The sequence below is a fragment of the Ovis canadensis genome, chromosome 13, assembly GCF_042477335.2.
Source record: "Ovis canadensis isolate MfBH-ARS-UI-01 breed Bighorn chromosome 13, ARS-UI_OviCan_v2, whole genome shotgun sequence".
Lineage (NCBI taxonomy): Eukaryota > Metazoa > Chordata > Mammalia > Artiodactyla > Bovidae > Ovis > Ovis canadensis.
The window spans coordinates 66,360,441-66,376,496 of NC_091257.1; the positions used below are offsets into that span (position 1 = coordinate 66,360,441).

Sequence of the window (16,056 nt, forward strand, 5' to 3'; positions counted from 1 at the left end):
GGTTCCTCCAGAGAATGAAATGCATTCTCCACCCAGTGGTAGAACTCTTTGGGACCTGGCTGTTCACTCCACTCCCCAGATCTGGGTTTCCAACATGTTCAGCATGTGAGATGTGTGGGCAGGTGGTGCCACAGACTCGGGACTGACATCTTGCCTCTTGTGGCGTCTCATTCTGCAGGTGCCTTATTAAATGGCTGGAAGTTCGCAAAGTATGTCCACTGTGCAACATGCCAGTTCTGCAGCTGGCCCAGTTGCACAGTAAGCAGGACCGCGGACCCCTACAGGGACCCCTCCCCGGGGCAGAGAACATTGTATAGCTCTCCACAGGATCAAACTGTTGCAGGATCTGGGAGGAGCAGAGCTGGGAGGAACACAAGTGGTCTCTGTGTTGGCTGCTCTCGCAGGAGCACCAGCTGCTGCTTCCTTGTCTCATAAAGAACCCTCGGGCCAGCGAGGCTGGGAACCCAGACTTCTGCGTCTTGTGACAACCAAAGTACTCTGACACTACCCCGTGCCAAGAGGAATGGATGAGCCCACAATTTGGTTCAAGAAACCTCATGAGGATCTCTTGCTAACTCCATTACATTCTGTCTCCCAGACACTCATCTCCATGCCAAGATGAATCTTTTATCAACCAGAAGGGAAGATAAACCCAAGTGTTACAGAAAGGAACTCAAGGCAGGTCTTTAAAGCCCCTACCCTCCCCCCACACACACACCCTGGGAACACATGAGCTTCTCTGCAGACCCTGCACACCTTTGCAGCAGCAAACCCTCCCAGCAGCCTCTAAGCCAAGTGAAAACAGCGGTTACCTCAGCCCAAGCACAGCTGGTTGCAATGCCGGAGGCAGTGCCAACAAGGCTGTTCACATTGTGTTCCTTTGATAAGGCCATCTTGGAAACCCAGGGGCTTGGTTACAACACAGCAGCAGTACCTGCCACCACGGATTCTTCCTCAAGTTCACATTTGCTTATCAAATCATCTGAGCTAAAAACAGTAGATGTGCTTGGAAAGGTCTGGTCAAAAGCCATTTCCTCTTATTTCCCCTCCTACTCACCAGTGAGGCACAGTCAAGCCACCATCAGGAGCCCCAGCAGGGGGCGGGTCTCTGAGCCCATGCTGTCCCTGTATGACCCGAGGGCCCCAGGGTGCTGCCCACATCCCCACATATACAATGTGGCTCCAGTGTAGCTGCCAGTCTTGGCCCACTGCCCCAGTAGGAAGCTGCTGTGAGCCTTTCACATGGCTCCGGAAAGGAGCATCTCTCTGATAATGGGCCAGTCCTCCTGGCCTTGCTGAGCTGAGGAGGATGCTAACCCCTTGCCTCTCCCTGTCCTGCCCTCTGTTCTCTTCCCTCCCTTCCCTTCCCTGTCTCTATTTCTCCTCAAGAGAAAATGCCTGTCGTTGACATCTTAACTATTTAAAGCATCCCAAATAAGAACCCTATGTAATTCTGAAGCCAGGGAGGCACCTGCAATTGTTAATAGTTTCAGGAAGCTCCTGCAGGGCTATTCATCATTGGCGTGTGCCTCAGTATTCAGACTTAACAATAACTAGTTGAGAGTGTCGTTACAGGAGAAAAACCGCATGCTGCTCTTTGGTTCTTTGTCCTACTTTTCTAGAAATGACTCAGAGTCCAGCAGGATTCATGACTACTTTATAAGTTCACTATGTGAAGCAGCATTGGGTCAGACAGCAAGTTCTCTTCCACAGCCCTGCTCTCCACCTCCTTCCAGATTAGGGGTGGCCTCCTCAACAGCACTGCTTCTGCTCTACCCCACAGGTGTGATTAGGGGCAGCTTCTCATGGGAAATGCAGCGTTTATGACACGGAGCGGGGCTGGAGGAAACTTTGCTACTCCGTTCAGGGAATGTCTCCAGGAATATTTTTGGAATCCAGCCTCTACTGTCTTAGGATGGGAGAGGGAACCTATCCTTGGCTCAGATGGCTGGGACCAGATGAGGAGGAAAATTCCCATTAGCCTAGAAAAGTGCTGGGCGGAATCCAGTTCGGAAAATTACAAATCCATTGGTCAGAATTGGCTGTACCCTATGTGACCTATTTGTGGTATGCCAGCTGGACTGCTTCTTTAAACAGGGCAAGGGAAGTGTGGAATATTTTTATATGAAAGCCTTATTAGCCTGTCTGGCACCCATGAAAAGAACTATTTGTACGCTCCTACTTTCACCCTGTTTCTGCATTCACTATTTGTAGCACAATAGAATTGAATGCTGGAAAGCACTCAGTTTACAGTGAAATGTTTTCAGTGACCAATGTCAGAGGTAGGCTTGCTTCTGGACTTGCCTCATTAATAGCCAACACTCACATTTTCATGTAACAGCCTTGGGACAAATGTCACATCTTCGTTAAAGAGTTCAAATAGGAAAAAGAATCTTTCCCTTCAGAGGAGGAATTCTTGTGTTCTGTGCTTGCAAATTATTTTCATCTCACAGCTTTCATAGGATTTCAGTGTCAGTACCAAGGAGACAGGCTCACAAAGTCCCTGTATTTGTAGTAATCTCAGCGTTTGTGAACGTGCAGGGCTTTTAAAAACTCAGCTCTTCACTAAGGTGGGGCCTGACACTGAAGTGGCCGAGTGTCCATCTTCGCTTTGCTGGCTTAGTGTCCTACTGGAACACGGCCAGTGTCACTCATGCATTCTTACGCCTCATAACAACGCAACACAAATGTTTGCTCCCCACATTAACTGAGTGGCCAGGGTTTAATTTACATCTTCCTTTAATTCTGATTAAAATCAGTTTTGTGTGAGGGACAAGGTCAAACCTCCACTATTAAAGTTAAAGATTCCTTAATACTCTTTCATCAGGCTCACAGCTCAGTGAGGCTGCCCTGTCCAGACCTATCTCCATGAGTTATTCACCTTTTGTTAACCTGTGTGAGGACTCTGGTCTGCTTTTGGGCAGCTGGCAGGTGACATGGTTTTTTAACTTGGTCTTAAAACATGTCTTAAGCAGCTCAGAGTGAGTGTGGCTTGTGTACCATGGGCTAGAGGAGCAGAACTTAGCCTCAACTCAACTCCACAGGTGGGTCAATCATTATCTAGTTGTTACTAGGGGTACAGCTGAATTCAGCTGGCTGCAGGAACAGGAAACAAAACCAGCCTGACCTGATTCCTGGCCGAGTAGGTACAAAGATTTGGTCAGGCCAAGAAAGTAATGGTCAGATAGGAGCAGGTAGCCCATGGAGAGTTCTGGGCTGAGGGCTACTGAGGACCTCCCACCGTGGCTAAATGCCCTCTTCTTAACAAAGATCCTTTCTTTCCACATCCCTATTCCAAAGCCTATCATCTTCATGGCCTGATTCTACTCTTAAGTTACTTTGAACAACTGTAGTAACTGTTTCTGAGATGTTTTCTGGGAATTATGAAATGCACACAAGGAGACATCCCCAGAGCTCTGGACAGAAAAGCTGCTCAGGTTTTTCAGCCACCCCCTTGCCACTCACTAGCCATGTGCCTTTCTACAAGTTAGCCTCTCAAAGCCTGTTTCCTTCGCTGCTCACCCAGGTGTACTAAGGGTGTCCCCACCAGCCGTTATGGGCATTGACTACCATGTCTGGAGCCCAGCAGGCAGGCCTGGGGGGGTCATAGGAGCTGGTGCTACTAAGTGACATCATGCTAGCCACGTGGGACTCCCCTGTTGTCCTGAGATTTAGGGGCTCTCCACTGAGCCCCAGTTCACCTGGCTCCCTTCCCTTTCCCCTCCTGATCTGCCTCAGTCACTTCCATTTACCTTTGCCCACTGTGCTCCTCAATGTGGTTTCACTCAGTGCTGAATATTCCTTCTACATTCTTTGAATAGGTAATCCCTTCACGTGGTTCACAAATCATAAAGTTATGTCGTCCTTGCATTCCTGAACTCCAGTAAGCCAAGTTTCCCACCCCTTGAGTACACACTATTAGCTGGTTCCCTGTTCATTCATGCATATACAAGCAAGTACACACACATGTACATGTATGTAGGGGTATGTGTGTGTATATGTATCTATATTATATACCCAGCTGACTCTTGAACAACACAGGTTAGGTGTGCTGACACCCTGTATGGCCTGCATGTAACCTGACAGTCAGCTATCCATATCTGTGGTTCTGCATCTGTGGATTCAACCAAGCTTGGACCATGTAGAATGTATTTATTGAAAAAAATCCATGTGTAAGTAGACCTCAGTTCAAATCCATCTGTTCAAGAATCAACTGTGTAATTTTTTTCTTTTTCCACTTATGTAATACCAGACAAGTACTACTCAACCATTCGTAGTCATGGGAAGACCCATCCCAGAAGTCAGAATATCTGTAAAAGGTGAGCCCAGAATTGGGGGATGTTTTTGTAACTACATTCCTTTTGAATAAGGCATATTTTCCACTGATTGCAGCATGATGAAATCTTCGTTTCCTACACAAATCGAACTTCAGTCCCTCCCTGACTCTTAACTATAGATGCCCAAATAACAAGAGAGCACAACCATTTTTTTCTTCTTTCCCCCCGGTGTGGGATGTAAGATCTAGTTCCCTGACCAGGAATTGAACCCAGGCCCCCTGCACTGGGAGAGCGAAGTCTTAGAAACTGGACGACCAGGGAAGTCCCCAGCCTATGTCTGAGTCTGGCAGGACACTCCAGAGCAGCAGCAGCGCAGGCTGCAGGCCCACCCCAGCCCCCAACCCAGTTTCCAGCGAGGACTGACACCCCAGCAGTGACATCTGGCTACAACTGCCATGGTTTCTTAGGCAGACCCATGTTTCTGAGGCGGGAGTTGGAGCAGCAGGCTGAGCAATTCATTTTGTGGGGCAGATGTCTCAAATGTTGCTAAGCAAATAGGTGGTCAGCTGCCTCATAGCTGAATGTCCATGTTCAAGTTCATGAACCTATTCCCTTTCCCTCCCCACTCTGTGCACACACTAAAGAACAAATGTTCCCACAGAATTTTCTCCTCACCCAACATTTTTTCCAGCCAATGAGAAATTACCCCACCAACAGTTTTTTTTTAAAAAGTTCATTCTTCCCTCTGCAGATCAAAGTTAAAGCTTCCTCCAGGCAGCCCTTGGGGGTAGGGGCAGCGACCTGTGCCTCTCCTTCTTTACCCACCTCTACCCCCTCTCCCCCCAGTATCCTGCCACCCACAGCAGCAGCCCAGGGATTCCCTGGATTAAAAGTGTAACTTAAGCCTGTGACCAGAAATTTGGAAAGGAACTATATGTGAAACCACCCTTCTTCCATCAATGAACCTCTTTCATTATTAGTATTTAGGAATTTGAGCAAAGGAGATGAATGTGTCTAAATTCTGATGAAATCTGCAGTTGATAACTGGAAAATGCTGGGCCACGTTCCTTTGGTGTCTAGATTAATGAAGGCTCCCGTGTGCCACAGAATGTGCTTCCATTTGATTGGAACATGAGGAGGAAAATAGAGAGGCTTATTCATTAAATCTGTTATTGTCCCAGTTCAGCTTCACAGCCTGAATTGTTGCAAGATGCAGAGTTTTATTCCACTTTTAGACCAAGCATCAGCACGTGTTGCTTACCAACCCAGAAATCACTTCTGTGGCTATACAGCCAGGGGCTCCCTGCTCCAGAGACACATACCTACCAGTGTCAAGGGCCTTGGCTATACTTCGATGAAGCCCCTCGCAGTTCCCTGAGCTAGTATAAGCCTGGAAAATCTGCATCTCAGGCCAGGTGCACACCATCCTTCCATCCATCCTTCCCTCTCAGGCCTAGAACAGGAGAATAAGATGGGGCTAGTGTTTCTTTCCTGATGATAACTCAGTCTTCCAAGAAAGTGTTCCTGAACTGTCCTCTCTTGGTCTCTTGACAGATCTTTGCCAGAAAGAGGGGATATCAGTCTTGTAGTTTTAAGCCTACTGGGGTTTATTCACTAGATATTGTATATAACTCCTTCAAAAAAAGAAGTTTATGAAATGCTGAGCCTCAGGTTTCATAGACATGTTTGTACACTATGAATTCTGCAGCAGAATATTTTTAAACATTTGCAGTTTTTTTATAAGCTATATATTTTTGTATATTTAATTGCTATTTTAAAATTTTAATGCATTTTGCTAATTACTTGTTTAAAAAATAAAACATGCATGTAATTGACTTAAATGTAAATAAAAAGCAGATTTTAAAAATACTTTGTGCTGAGCACATACATACCCTTGGTCACCCACATTCCCTTTAAGCCCATGTGGCAAGAGCTGAAAAGTCAAGGTAAGTGCTTCTGAACAAATGGAACTGATCACCAGCAACAGGTGACTGACAGAGGAGCCAGCTTGTCTCCTTGTGGTATGGGGCGCCAGTCAGGGATGAGTAGGGGAGAGGCCAAGGGCTCCCTGCCACCCTGGCCTCAGCACCGGAGATGGGCGGGGACACAGTCAAGCAGTCTCCCAAACGCAGATGCCAATACTCAGGAGGGTTGCCATGGTGGAACCAGCCCACATCTCACTCCTCTAGCTATATCCCAGGCCTGGAAATACCAACTATTCTGTTGAAGGAGAAACAAAATCTCAGTCCAAAGCCATCCTGTGGCAGCTACTGTTTCTACTCACCAACCCTCACTCACTAGGACCTCTGCACAGCTCAACTTTGGCTCCACAGCTTCAGGGAAACTGCTCTCCTCATGGTCATGCATGACCTGCAACCAAATCTGTGCCAACTCTGAAACCTCCTAATGCGGGTGCCTGCAGGGCTCCTCTCCCCTCCAGTCTCCTGAGCAGCGGGCCCCCTGCGCTAGTCCCCTCTTCAGTGTTCTCCTCTGCCCATCTCTGGTTTCCTCACTCTACCTTGGGACTCACTAAATCCCCACCTACATGCACATCATTCTCAGGTCTATTGTCTCCAACCTAAATATCCGGCTGCCTATTTGGCATTAAAATTCAAGCAGCCCAAGACCAAGCCCCCCCCAGCAAGCCTAAGTACCCTCACAGAACCTCCTTCCCCCACTTCCAATCTCCACATCTCTAAACCCACTAAAACACCCCTCTCTACCTGACCATACACTGCTCCCATCTTAGGCTGGCCACCTTCCTTTCACACCTGGACCATTGTTATAGCCACTACCACGCCCACTGCCTCTAGTGGGGGAGTGTGGGGTGAGACCCTCAGGCCACCCAGGCTGGCAGACTGGAAGGGCTAACTCCTGAGATGAGACAGGGCAGTGATTTAGATCAGGGTGGTGCCTGTGGTGATGAGAGGTTGAACTTCCACACATCTTACAAATTGGAGTTTAGTGAAGTAGCAGTAACTGGGAGAGCATGCTGGTGGAGGTTCAGGGGAGAGGATGGAGACATTTCTGTATAAAGACCTGGAGATACAGAAGAAAAGGGGGAAGGGGGCAAAGGAAAAATGCAGTCACTACCTTAAGACGAGCTTAGAAGCAAAGGCTGAGCCAGACATGCTACCCTGGAAATCAAAGAGTGATGTCTGCTTAAGTAGATCCAGGATTTAGCCTGAGAGCTAGTGATCTCTGTCTTCAGTGGAGAATAAACTGGCAGAGACAAAGTGGCCTAGGAGATAGAAGGAAAAGCAAGTGTGGTCTGTAATGACAGAACTAAAGATGATGAGAACATGAAATGTCCATCAGATTCAGCAATGAGATTCACTGTAGTAAAAGGATGGGCTAATCAGAAGCACAAAGTGTAGCCACAGAAGCAGTTTCTCAAGAGCGGAAGTGGTGAATCCATGGAGGTGGAAGGCAACTGCAAGGCATAAGAGGAGAGGGGACTCTGCTGGATCCTAACTGTGACTTTGGGCAGGCTCCTTCTTCTGTTTAAATGGTAGGGATGACAAGGGCTGCGTGACATGACCCACAAAAAGCACTGGCACAGCTTCACGAACAGTTATGTCCAAGGAGAAAAGGCAGGACCCCACGAGGCCTCAGAGGCCAACCTGGGTGTCCACAGGCAGCAACCAGGCTTAGGCAGGCTCCCTTCCTCTGCCCAGTGGAAGCAGGAAAGAGGATCTGGAGTGCAAGGGGCTTAAAAAGCATGACCACTATGATACCAGTGAGTGGGTGGTGGCACTGACTCTGGCGGCCACGGGGGGACGTTGGGGCTACAAGCACATGGTTGGAACAGGCCGAAGGCAGAAGGACAGGACTGGAAGTGACTCAGGCTGAGGCCCAGGAAGGGCAGCAGCAGCAGAGGAAGCTGATCACATGGCCCTGGGCTGCAATTCCCATCCCCCCGTGTCCCTCCAGCTCCACAGCCTGCACTGGCCAGGAGCACCACAGCCTACATGTACCCAGGAAAGTGTGCAAAGGTGGCCACCCTTGGGAAATGGCACTGGGCTGACCCCACGCAGGATGTGCCCTCCCTGCAGGTGGGTAGACCATGACTCTTGAAAACAGCCAAGAGAGGGAGGGGACTGTGGGGTCAAACTCCCTCCTCCCTCGGTGATCCAACCCCACTCTCCTGTGCCCCTTTGTCCCTTGGAACACTGCCTCCCATATGTGGTCCCTCCCAGGCCAGTCTCATCGCCTGAAGCCAAGGGGCACAAAGAGGCCAGAGAGCCTTGGGATTTCCTTCTGTTTCAAAGGCTGCTTTATATAAAACCTTCACTGCCTTCACCAGGGACGCAGAACATACAAATGTTGCTCTCTCTCCTAGGAGGTTTTTAAATCATTTTGCACAGCAGAAACAAAATATTCAAAGCCAACCTCCACCAAGCCTCCATCTAAAAATCTGCCTCTCCTCAAGCAGCCTTTTGAGCCTCCCACATACAGCCCCTCCACTACTATATCCAACTGAGGCAAACTCCCAGGCAGTTTCAACAAGCACAAGGCAAGTAGAAGCCCCGCCCTGTTCTCCATGAGCTAATCGATGGACAGCTCCATTCCTCCCTTTCTACTGGCCTGAAATAACCAGATTCCCCCCATTCCCTGAAAAGATGTCAATACTAGCGGCCCTCTCTGTTTTTTCTGTCTGGCCCTTCCAGATATGCTTTTTCTACTAGCTTATTCACTTCTGTCACATCCATAATCCGTCCAATACCCAGGGCAATCCTGCCCAGGGCAGAAGTCCTGTCATTCCAAACAGACCTTCCCAGGATCTACAATGTAACAACCTGAAACTGCCCCTCCAAAAGTGGCTTGTTAGAAGTTACAGGCACAGAATTAAGAATTCATCTACCAGTAAGTTTGCAGAACCTTGAAACGCTTTTCAATGTTCATACCAGGCTATACACACCAAAGTTAATGCAAAGACGACGCTCTCCAAAGCCACACTGACAAAAATGTGATTAGATTGTAATACAGAGTTGCTTGCCTTATATTTACCAAATTCAACAGGACACAAAACCAAAGCCAGCTGAACAAAGAACAGTTCTCTCCTGAAGTAGCTCCACTGAGTGATGCTGAATTTCAAAACTACACTATACTGAAGAGCAACTTAAATACAGAGAATCCTCACCAACATGGTCCACTTTTTTTTTTTTAATACATATATATTTCCTTACTGGTTATTAGTTCAGATTGAATTTTTAAGAATTCATCTTGATGACTTAGAAAATTACACTTGTCCTTTCTTGCTTTGATTCAGGTAGTAGACAATCATAAAACTGAGTAAGTCTTTAAAAAAGAGTCCATCCACAGATCCCCCTGTGGAAGGTTCCAGGAACCCCGCCCCAGGTAACAGTCAGGGGATCTTCAATAGCTCAAGGAGTGCTCCAACAGCTCCAAAATAACCCTGAAAACAAAAAGAAAGAAAAATAAGAGCAATTCTCCTTAGACTTACTTATATTACCATAAATATGATTACTAGTATTAAAGCTAACATGGCCCTTAATTCCTGCCACTCATTTCCTGACGCCCATTTTGCTGAGCCCAAGGCCAGCAGAGAAGTTCTGAGGAGCTCCCAGGCAGGGGAGGGCACTCTGGCACATCAGACCAGAGCCCTCAGTGAGGGCCCCACAAGCTCTGAGGCCTGCCGTGGCCATTACCTCTGGTTAAGAGACAGTACCTGGGCCATCTCCTGGGGAATGAGGCGATGAGAAGCAATGGGGACCTGGAGCATTTCAACATAATTCCAGAATGAAGGGAAGATGAGACATAAAGTGCAATGGAGGAGGAGCAGGGACAAGTCACAGAGGGTGAGGGCCCTGTTGGGCTGGAGGTGGAGAGCAAAGAATGGGGTGGAATGGGTTCAAGACTTGGCCTGAAGAAGAGAAGAAAGGTGGCAGGGAAGTTGAGGTCCCTCCTGCACATCCGGTCACACCACCCCTGAGAACAAAGACACAGGAGCAAGAGATGTAGAGAGCAAGGAAGGCAGCTCCATGCAGGATGTGCAAAGCTGAGGTACCCGAGGCAGCCAAGCAGCCACACCCACCGGATGTCTAGATCTGGAGCAGGGCAGCAGCCAGAAGGACAACAGAACCCTCAGGCAACATGGAGAGAGGGGTGAGGTCAGAGGAGCAACATCTGAAGAACAGAGGCACCGGAGGGGAAGGCAGAGATGTCAGACAGAGAAGCAGCAGCTGAAGGAAGACCATGCTGGACCATCTCCTGAAGCAAGCAATCTAGGTCAAAAACAACCAAGACGTGAATAAATTAAAAAGAAAACAGAAAATGAGACAAAACCCATACTGGCAGAAAGAAACTGCCAGTAAGAATCAGAGGATAATCGTACAATGACACAGAATCTATCAGTCTCCAAAGGATGCGATCACACAGTAACGCACTGCGAGAGAGAGGTGAGCACAGAAGGAGGGGGACGGTCCTGAAAGGCTTGCTGCAGTGCAGACCATATGACAGGTCTCTGAAATACTATAGATAACTAAGGTTCTATTTTCCAAGAAAAGCTTCTCCAAAGAACATGTGCCCACGCACGAGAGGCCTGCCCTTTCACTCTATTTGTTGGCTTTAAAAGAAAAAGCAGCCACAAGAGTACACAATAGAGAAAAGACAGTCTCTTCAAAAAGCGGTGCTGGGGAAACTGCACTGCTATGTGTGAAAGTATGAAATCAGAACACTTCCTAACGCCACACACAAAGATAAACTCTAAAGGGATTGAAGACCTTAACGTAAGACCAGAAACTATAAAACTCTTAGAGGAAAACATAGGCAGAACACCCGATGCCATAAACCAAACCAAGGTCTTCTATGACCCATCTCCTAGCGTAATGGAAATAAAAACAAAAACTACAATAAACAAAAATTTAAAAATTAAACTTAAAAGCTTTTGCACAGCAAAGGAAACTACAAACAAGGAGAAAAGAAAACCCTCAGAATGGGAAATAATAGCAAAGGAAACAACTGACAAGGAATTATTTTCCAAAATATACAAGCAGCTCATACAACTCAGTAACAGAAAAACAAACAACCCAATCAAAAAGTGGGAAAAAGACCTAAAAAGACATTTCTCTAAAGAAGACATACATAGCCATAGCCATTAACAGATGGCTAACAAGCACATGAAAAGATGCTCAACATCACTCATTTTTAGAGAAATGCAAATCAAAACTTCAGTGAGATACCTATCACCTTATACCAGTCAGAATGCCCATCATCAAAGAGTCTACACACAATAAATGTTGGAGAGGGTGTGGAGAAAAGGGAACCCTCTTGTATTGTTGGTGGAAATTTATATTGATACAAACACCACAAAGAACAGTATGGAGATTCCTTAAAAGACTAGGAATAAAATTTCCATATGAAATCCCTTTACGAGGCAAATATCCTAAGGAAACCAGAACTGAAAGAGACACATGTACCCCAATGTTCACTGCAGCGCTATTTACAATAACATGGATGCAACCCAGATGTTCACCAACAGATGAACGGATAAAGCAGCTGTGGTACATACACACAATGGAATATTACTCAGCCATACAAAGGAACACATTTCAGTCAGTTCTAATTAAGTGGATGAATCTAGACCCTATTATACAGACTGAAGTCAGAATGAGAAAAAACAAATATTGCATATTAACGCATATATATAGAAACTAGAAAGGTGGTACTGATGAATCTATATGCGGGGCAGCAACAGAGACGCAGATGCAGAGAACAGATGTGTGGACGGGGCTGGGTGGGGAGAGCAGGACACACATGGTGGAGCCACCACACGCGAAGCTGCCGGGGGAACTGCTCTGAGACTCGGAGCGCCCCAACTCTGCTCTGTGACAGCCTAGAGCGAGGGGAGGTGGGAGGGAGGCTCCACGAGGGCACATACTACACCGAAGGCTGATTCATGTTCATGTATGGTAGAAATCAACAATACTGTAAACCAATTATTCTTCAATTAAAAGCAAATTAAAGGAAAAAAAGCGGCCACACAGACGTGTTATGACAAAGTCAGAAACTGTAGGCGAGCAGACTCCACAGCACTCAGAAACCCTCGGCCAGCCAGAGGGCAGAGGCCAAGGGCGTTCACTTCGTTATTATTATTAAATTTCTGGCCATGCCCTGCAGCATGCAGACTTAGTTCCCAGTCCAGGGATTAAACCAGAGCCTCCTGCAGGGGAAATACAGCGTCGTAACAGTTAGTTACACACTTTGTTTTACATGATTTTCTATATCTGGGTTTCATTTTACAACAAAAGAAGGGATAAAGTTAGCCATTATACTGAGTTCCACTCCAGACCCAAGCTACTATCTAGTAAAAGACAGAGGTTGTTACAAGCCAAGAAGTGTAAGATGAGAATAGTGAACAATGAAAAAGAAAGGCTTGAAAACAATCTATACAAAGCTTTCACAACAGTATTCACAATGACTTCAGTGTGCAGGCAGGAGTATATTTCATGACTCAGAGAACCTAAAATAATCAGAGCTCCACAAGTACAGAGATCAACATTAGAGCCAGAGGTCTAAATGAAAATGGAAAATACACGGACAAACAGCAAACAGGCTAGCCAGAGAGGAAAACCAAACTTCATAAAGGACTCATATCATAAAGTAAGTATGCAAACACAATTCTGAAAACTATTCCTGCTAACACTATCTACAATCCACTGTAACACTTGAAAGAGTCCAACTGCCCCAAAACCAAGGGGAGGAAAGACAAAGTCCCTTTCATAGCTCTGGTTTTACTGTTCCTCAAGTCAGAAAGACAATTTTCCAAAACAGGATATCAGGTTGAGCAATTCAATTATTCTTTTTCACACAGCCTCTGTGTTAAGTTCTTACAACAGTGTGGCTCTAATCCTGGAATGCTTTTTACTGATGGAGTTGGTTTTAGGACATACATCTTAAATAAAATAACTGGCACAAGAACTATATTAACATGATAAAAACTGACATCAAAAAATGAAAAAAGAACTGAGTTAAGTACACTTACAACCTAAGTACAAACTGCAACGGGGAAAATACAAAGGATGGTTCAGAAAAGAAAATGGCATCAGGAATATAGCTGGATGTTTGTCAAGACTTTCTTTAAAATTGCTAAAGCTCACAATGAAATTAACCAAATATTTACCTTACGTTAAATCAGGTAAGAAACAGCTTTTGAACATGAACAAAGTTAACCATATTATACAAGTACAGAAACAAATAATAAGTACTGCTTTAAATTCTAGCATAGCATGAACAGCATGCCCTTTATGAAGGTTAACATGTCACAGGAAATAACTCCGCTTACCTCATGTTCCGAAAAAAGTGCTTTCAACTGTCCCTTGGACCAATAATCCAAAGCATATGCCAAAAGCCGCATGGCAATCGTATTAATTCTCAAGAAATTTCCAACAAATACCACCTGGTTAATGTTCTGAGCACATCAAAAAAAAGGCAATTAGTTTTCACGTTAATTTCTGTTCTCTCATAAAAGCTACCCCAAAGACAGTATCATGTACATAATTTCTGTTAGTTAGTTGACTGTTGATCCAAAAAAAGTATTTACATTTACTTCAGTTGATGCAGGGCTACTTAAATTTGAGCCCCAGACAACTCTAAACCCACTTCAAAGCATGCCAGTAAATGTCACAGGAGAATAAAGATTAGAAAAGCATTTGAATTAACATGACAAACCATAACTATAATTAAATACAAAATTTTATACAGATAAGTTAAAAAAAATACTAAGACCAATTCAAAGAAGAAAAGTAACACACAGGCAAATTACAACAGAAAATATCACACAAAAAAATTCAACCTCACTAATGAGCAAAAAAAGTAAAATTTTAGAGCCATTAAAAGTTAGCAAAGACTCTAGATGTTGACAGTTTCCTTCCTTGGATGTCTGAATGACCCAAGATCTTACATACTACATCCTGTGAAGGAAGAATCTAAACAGAGGCAGATGGAGCTGGAAAAAAGTCTGCAAGTCTGTCATTACCAAGCTGTACCAGGGCACTGGAGGCCAGCCAGGAGGAATGCCTGGGGGCGTCCCTGGTGGCGGAGCACCTCCATCTGGGCCCACCACTGAAGCTTGATTACACCAACTTAGTATGGATTTAGCACTGTTTCACACAAAACACTGAAGGACAAGCAAATTCCAAGGCAGTTTTAAAGTTGAGCTCCTACAGTGAACAGTTGGGCATTCTTGATAATGCTGAATATATACACAGGGAAAGGAAATAACATTGTACTTTATAAGCACAAGGCAGTTTTAAAGCTGAGCTCCTACAGTGAACAACTGGGCATTCTTGACAATGCTGAATATAGGCACAGGGAAAGGAAATAACATTGTACTTTATAAGCACTGAAAGTGGAAAACACAGCCTTAAATAAAACTGTATTCTAAATAGGCACTAAAAGAAAAAAAAGTCAGCAAAACAACTAACAAATTCTAACTAACCCCCAATATTAGTCAAGCTGTGGTAAAACCGACTCATTCATTCACTGCTGAAAATGATCTGAAACAGTGTGGCCCTCGTGCAAAGCTTCTGGGCAACATCCATCAAGATTCATAACCAAGGGTTCTTTTTTTAAATTTTATTTTACCTCTTTATTTAGCAGCTCCACGTCTTAGCTGCATCATGTGGGATCTAGTTCCCTGACTAAGCGGCAAACCTGGGCCTCCTACATCGGGAGCGTGGAGTCCCAGCCACGGGACCACCACGGAAGTCCCACAAGTATGATATTCTTTAGATGAGAAATCTCACTCCTGAATAAATCCCTTATCAAGAATAAATCCAAGGACTTCCCTGATGGTCCAGTGGTAAGACATCAAACTCCCAATGCAGGGGGCCTGGGTTCCATCCCTGGTCAAGGAACCAGATCCCACACGCCGCAAGAAGACCCCACTGCAGTCAAATAAACAAAAATAAACATTAAAAAAAAAAAAGAATAAATCCATCCAAGGAAACAGTTTCACACTAAAAAATGCTTTATCGCAGAGTGATCGCTGACAAGCAACCAAATGCCCAGTTCTATGCGAATGACTTATGATATAAAAAGAAATCACATACACAACCCTGCAATTTATAATACATAAGTAAAAAACAGAATTGTATGTACATCAACTAAAATATCTTAAAATACATAAGCACAGGAAAAGGAACGTGCAACAAAGAAAACAGAAGTGTTAAAACATCCAAATATTTTGAATTTCTTCATGAAAATACTGTCTCTTTTTCATTAAAAATGAGACAGTCCTTTTGTAACTTGAGATTTCTTTAAGTCACATGCCTGCATTATCTATTTAAAAGCCTTATTTTAAACAAAAGTGTATAAACAGGGACAAGTTATACCAACTGGATCCCCAAGGGAAGGCCATTCTTAGTTCTTTCATAGCCCTGTACAATGCTGCTTGACCTGAATGCTACAAGGCAGCACTGTAAAGAAGCTGAAAGCACAAAGACAGCTCTGCTGCAGTCAGCGGGAGCGGAGCAGGGTGGGCACTCCTCGGCCCACTCAGTTTCTCCCAGCTTCAGTGCCTTCCTCTGGATTCATTCCCAGGGACTCTTGAGGTCAACAGTGAGCGTGGTATCTTTATTCAGCATCACCACCCTTCACCACCACCCAACTGTCCCCATTATCTGCAAAACTGGCTACCTTCCCTACCTTCCTCTGCTTTCTGCTCTACTTCTAGACAGTAGCAGTGTTTATCTTGAGTAAGAAAATAAAAATCTTTTAAGATTAATCTACATGTGAAGCAGTTTAACTACACCAA

The 16,056-nt window shown here is 45.2% G+C and overlaps 2 protein-coding genes across 7 annotated transcripts in view; one reads left to right on the forward strand and one right to left on the reverse strand.

The window, feature by feature from the left end:
- The window catches only part of RNF24 (ring finger protein 24), a 130,461-nt gene that overhangs the window by 108,832 nt on the left and 5,573 nt on the right, over positions 1 to 16,056 (forward strand). The window contains exons 6-7 of one of the 2 annotated variants that reach the window (XR_011248198.1): positions 179 to 678; positions 4,253 to 4,319. Coding sequence is in view for 1 of the 2 variants with exons in the window: in XM_069548064.1 (XP_069404165.1) it covers positions 179 to 317 (139 nt within the window). In the remaining variant the exon portion in view is untranslated. Of the gene's footprint in view, positions 1 to 178; positions 6,145 to 16,056 lie in introns of those variants that run through there. The other variant, XM_069548064.1, reaches the window with a different exon arrangement.
- The window catches only part of PANK2 (pantothenate kinase 2), a 30,011-nt gene continuing 23,205 nt past the window's right edge, over positions 9,251 to 16,056 (reverse strand). For all 5 annotated transcript variants that reach the window (XR_011248197.1, XM_069548056.1, XM_069548060.1 and 2 more), the window contains 2 exons: positions 13,585 to 13,710; positions 9,251 to 9,696 (listed from right to left, as the gene is read on the reverse strand). Coding sequence is in view for 4 of the 5 variants with exons in the window: in XM_069548056.1 (XP_069404157.1) it covers positions 9,646 to 9,696; positions 13,585 to 13,710 (177 nt within the window). In the remaining variant the exon portion in view is untranslated. The remainder of the gene's footprint in view (positions 9,697 to 13,584; positions 13,711 to 16,056) is intronic.